The 5,316-nt window shown below is 39.1% G+C and overlaps 1 protein-coding gene across 1 annotated transcript; it reads right to left on the bottom strand.

The window, feature by feature from the left end:
• Window positions 1–1,993: 1,993 nt before the first annotated feature.
• mb (myoglobin) lies at window positions 1,994–4,852 on the bottom strand. Its single transcript, XM_048249369.1, has 4 exons — window positions 4,746–4,852; window positions 3,335–3,420; window positions 2,765–2,984; window positions 1,994–2,543 (listed from the first exon to the last, which is right to left on the bottom strand). The coding sequence occupies exons 1-4, from the start codon at window positions 4,848–4,850 to the stop codon at window positions 2,403–2,405; spliced, it is 552 nt and encodes a 183-aa protein (XP_048105326.1). The 5' UTR covers window positions 4,851–4,852; the 3' UTR covers window positions 1,994–2,402.
• Between the last annotated feature and the right edge of the window lie 464 nt (window positions 4,853–5,316).

The following is a 5,316-nucleotide window of genomic DNA, read 5'->3' as shown; positions in this document are numbered from 1 at the left end:
TAAATACCTTCCTAAACTTAGATAAAAAATAAAAAAAAGATTTCAGAGTTTGGAGGTTTCTGTAATGAGGCCCCTGGAGAGGAAGCTTTTGGCAGTGCGTACTGTCACTAAACATGGAGAAGCAGTTTTAGCACGTACAACTTTGCCTCCCCTGTAGACAGTCACGCAGAGCAGAATCATTAGCCTTTCAAGTTGCCATGGTCATTTGACCTTCATACTTTATACTTAACATACTTTTTACACCCATCCTGAGGTCATTGTGACTGATTGAGATTACTTTTAGGTATTGTTGCCATGTTTTATATGCATACGACTTTAGAATAGTGAAAGTTATGCTGTGGATTATGCACATGGTTGAAATATTTAGCAAGAGTGTGGAACTAATGGATTGTGGAGAGTAGACACAAATGGCACAGAAGCATAGAGACAGACATGGAAAAATACAGTAATTCAAAAATCCTTCTGAGATGTAAGGACATGTGGCTGAACAGGAGGAGAGATGGAGAGGGAAGCATAGTGTCTGCTTACACGTCTGCACTCAGAGATGTTCTATTATTAGACAAAGGCGGCTACAGTTTGTGTTGTCAAATATTGCTCGTAACAGACATTTGAAAAATGCCAAGTTTCTATATCATAACTTAAAATACATTATATACATGTAGACAGATCAATTTGATCGTACAGTACATGATCTGTTTTTTTGTCAGATATTCCTCCTGCAGTTAGAAGTGGGACAGAGGTAACTGGAGGTGAGCCCAAAAGGCAGGGCACAAGGGAGAGCTGTGTGGAGTCACGTCCACTCTGATAAGGGCGGAAAGAGTCCGCCATGTCCAGAGGAAGTGTGAAGAGTAGGTTTGAGGACATCAGCCACTACAGAAAGAAGTAATAACACCTATCTGAATGTAAATCCAGGTATCATGCTCTGGGTGAACAACTCTTTCAAATGTAGAAATGGCCTTGGCTAAAGAGAAAGAATTATGAACTGTTAGACATGAAAAAGGATAGTTTATTCTTTACACAAATCCCCCAGATGATTTCCCTTTCTTTATTCTATGACATTAGCATCTGTTCCCTTGGATGGGTGTGGAAGGACCCCGGACTGACCGATAGTTGAACTTGCTGTCACAGAAGCAGGACTTCCATCCAAGTGAGGTCAGAGGTGCTGACGGACCAGAATAACCCCCTGCTTCACTACAGAGAGAGAGAATGTGAGAGAGGGCCAGCCACTGGCCAGCAGGAGTGTCTGCCAGAGATAAAACAGTTCTCAAAGGGCAATTGAGATCAGGGTAAAAGGATCTCCTCAGCCTCTCTATTCTCCTCATGTCACCTCAGATGACTGGGCCTATAAGCCATCCAGCACGTACCGTACCCCAAAGGATGAGGTGCACACAACAGTGTGTAAATATGGAATTATTTTCACAGATTTTATTTGTATACAATTATTGTGAGAATCTTACATGCAGTTGGCTGTTTGCACCTTGGTGGCAGCCAAGTGTCAAAGTGGAGAAATTATTCTATTCATGTGTTAGTTCTGCCAATTGACTCCAAATAAGAATGCATTGTTGCAGCCACCCTGTCACCCATTCCAGATTGAATCATCGGACAACTGTTTTTATATGGGTACAGGCTAGGGTCATGGAAGTGTCTGGTTCATAAAGAGTTCATTAGGAATAAGGGGTCTTTAATACAGAGAAAATGTCTCCAGGTTACTGATGGTTATGTGTATATAAATAATAGTTTGAGTGTATCCACAATACACTGTAGTTTATCAAGGTAAGGCAAGGACACTGTAGCTTATTTAGCCTTTAAATATTATTTTATGCATTTTCTAGCATAGACTTTCATACAAGCATTACAAAATGAAATGTACTCTACAGTTATATAGTTGCATGTTTTTTTTTTTTTTTTCAAAAACACTATTTTATAATTCTTTAGAAGAGAGAAGTTTGAGAAGATAACTCATGGTAGCTATAAATGAAAACAGAGACATTTCTTCATAGTTGCTGATTAAAGGTTTATTTGGAAACAGTATAAGCACAACATATTCAGACTTGTCAACTCTACTGTTAGATTACAAATAGTAGTATAACATCTGAATAGACAGAATATTGATGTTAAAAGTGATGCACTTAATATCAGTAGTTGTGTTTAAGTTTTGTCTACCTCCAAATCACTTTGATACAGAATTTATGTTTGTGTTTATGTTTATGTTTATGTTTACTTAGCAGACACTTTTCTCCAAAGCGACAAAAGTTGTTAGTACTATGTGTGTTTATGATTACCAGTTTTATCTAAGATTTGACTTCATTGCAATGAGAAAGTATGCTGTTTTACAATCAGATGTATTAACCCCAGTCACACCGCTTTCCGTCTCAGGGGCACTGGGTGTTTGCTTGGTGGTTTCATCCAGCGTAGCCCAGCTCTTTGTAGAAGGCGTCAATGTCATTGATGACAACACCCATGACTTTCCTCAGTGCGTCTTGACCAACAGCGTCCAGACCAGCCTTTTCACACATCACTTTGGCTATCACCTCAGTGATCAGCTTTAAGGATGCAAAGAGGAGAGTCAGAGGGACACTCAGAGACACACACACACACACACACACACACACACACACACTTTATGGAATTTACAGTTAAACTTACATTACAAGCAGATATTACATTTTTATTTGTATGACAGATGTTTTGGATGAAATAAATATATTAGGCTACATTAAATCTACCTTCTGTGAATGAAGAGGGAGTGCAGTGGCTTTCTTACCTTGAAGTTATTCAGAGGAATTTTGTGGTTATTAGCATGTGTGGTGGCCAGAGGTTTGAGGATGTCAGCATGGGAACCTTTGGCTTTCAGTAGATCTCCTAGTTTCTTCAACACAGTGGCGCCATGAGCAGCAACAGCTGCATTGCCGGCCAGATCACCCGCAGCAATGCCAACAAATTTAGGAAAAAGCCTCTGGGTATCAGGATGCTCCTTGAATAAGCTGCAGATAAGGAATGACAATATGACTGACACGGTGACACTGATAGAGAGGGGTGTCAGTTGCAGTATATTGGTTATAATATGTTGTATATAATATGTTTTTTTTCTCTACTGAATGTGCAACTAAGTCATGGTCCCCTAAAACACACTTTCACAATAAAATTGAATTGGGAGGTTTTTTCAGTTCAAGAGCTGTTCTGATGATGTTTAGAGATGTTATTGTCTCTATACCATATGTGTGTGTGTGTGTGTATGTTCTGATGATGTTTAGAGATGTTATTGTCTCTATACCATATGTGTGTGTGTGTGTGTATGTTCTGATGACGTTTAGAGATGTTATTGTCTCTATACCGTGAGAGGACCTCTCCTCCATGTGCAGTGTAGTCAGCCTCCACTGGACCCCAGCACTTCAGAACCAGGTCATAGTCAGCCATGTTCTACAAAGTAATGTCAAATATGGTTGTGTTAGGCCATTTCTTCTCATTTCTGTCAGCTTTGCCTTTTGTTATCACTTATCACAATGCTTTTTAAAACGTATGTTTCTGAATCATCTGTGACTTTCATTCATTCAGTCTTCAAGGTGACCCTTGACAGATCAGCTAACAAAAAGATGACAGCAATAGAAGGTCTGAGTGCCATTTGAGTTGATGGCAGCTCACTCAGACTAACACAGGTACAGGATAATAGCCATTTATTTGGAAGAATTGAAGTCATTCTGATCTGGAAAGTAAGATGTTTCTCAGTTAGGTTAAACGTCATTCTGCATCCTTCGAGGATTGAGTACAAAGGATGCCTTGGAGAAAAACAAACCCATTAGCATCTGTTACGGAGGCTGAGCTACAGTTTCAGTAACAGTGGCACTGTTGTGATGCTCCTGGCACCACATGCAGAGTTCAGGGAGAAAAGTCCTCTGGGAAAAGATGGATGGCCACCAAATACCCACTCAAAAGCATGTTAACAGAGAAGAGGAAAGTCAGTGGAGCAGGTGGCCCTGGTCAGGAGATTAGAGTGAGAGAGGGAGGCGGCACCAGGCAGAGGGCATCTGAGGACACCAAGTGCCACTGCATTGCTCTTCTGGGCTTAGCGCTATCTGTCTATTAATTACAGATAGGAAATGAAATGATTGACAGAAGGAAAGTAGTGCTCTTTGTCCAACAAATAATACTCTTCATTTAACTGAAATCTACATTTTTAATGGCAATTATGCATTTTATGACTTCTTTCAGACTACCGATTGAGCTGATAGCTTTGTAGTTTGGAAATCTGTACAGAACAGTGTTATACAATAATGTGCTCTGTTTGTGCTCTGAGTTTCAGTATTGAAGCAAACAAAAAGTAGCCTAAACAAAAACAAACATATCTCTGAAGGTCATCTTTTATCTGAAGGAGAGGAAGAAGGCTTCCGTTTTCACTGAAATACTATCAGTTTTACTGAACTTCTGTAAAGTTTTGGGAATTACAAAACTCCCATTTTAATTCAGCTAAAAAGGCACATCCTCATAATGTATGCCAGCTGCAGGCTGCTGTTCAATGTTAGCAGTTAGAGTTATTTTCATTTTTTGTGGAGAGAAAATCGAATGATTAAGGCTTTTAGGCATTTTGCTTGTTATAATAATATCATGCGTCATATATTTTGTCTTTGACGATTAAAAATGTCACACTAGAATTCATCCCCGCACACCCGCACCATAAACTCTATAAACGTATAAATAATTTAATTCAGTTTGATTTAAAAGACAGAGGTTTCCTATTATTTGCCTACCTGCAAAAAATGATGCTGATTTCCTTGATCAAATGTGTGTCTCTTCAAAGTCCTAGAGGACGATTTGTTGATTTGCTCCCAAACTTCACCTTTTATACCAGTCATCCATTGCCATTCTTCAGATCCAGCCAATACATTTTCTCTCTCTCTCTCTCTTTCTCTCTCTCTCTCCCTTCCTGTCAGTCTCATGCCTTTCCCTCTATCTCCATGTGTAACAGTAGCTCCCCCTCTACCTTTTTCCCTGTCCAACAATGTCAACTGTACTTTAAGATGCTTTGTTAACATTTGTGATAATGTTAAATGCGATTTTGAAGAATTGACATACAAATGTCAATTTATGAATGTTAGTTCATTTTTGTCTATTTTAAATTCTATTAACCCCATCAAAAGTTATATGGTATAATATCAAGTAAGGAATTATGTAGTGCTGGAGGACATAGGCATGATTCATCTATTCTACTTTGAAGTCAAATTTTTGTAATAGTTAGGAGCACCAGACGCACAAATTAGGAGAACCGTTTCGGCAACCCATTATGGGTAATGTGACGTCTCCTTTACAACATGTGACTAT

This window comes from Alosa alosa, chromosome 7 (assembly GCF_017589495.1).
Source record: "Alosa alosa isolate M-15738 ecotype Scorff River chromosome 7, AALO_Geno_1.1, whole genome shotgun sequence".
Taxonomy (NCBI): domain Eukaryota; kingdom Metazoa; phylum Chordata; class Actinopteri; order Clupeiformes; family Clupeidae; genus Alosa; species Alosa alosa.
The sequence above is the reverse complement of the archived record's forward strand: the minus strand, read 5'-3'. Positions and strand labels throughout refer to the sequence as shown.

Coding starts and splice junctions, on each gene's coding strand:
- mb (XM_048249369.1), bottom strand. CDS start 4,850: ATGACTGGTATAAAAGGTGAAGTTTGGGAGCAAATCAACAAATCGTCC. Junction 3,421..4,745: donor ATCAGCATCATTTTTTGCAG/GTAGGCAAATAA, acceptor ATTACTTTGTAG/AACATGGCTGACTATGACCT. Junction 2,985..3,334: donor GGAGGAGAGGTCCTCTCACG/GTATAGAGACAA, acceptor CCTTATCTGCAG/CTTATTCAAGGAGCATCCTG.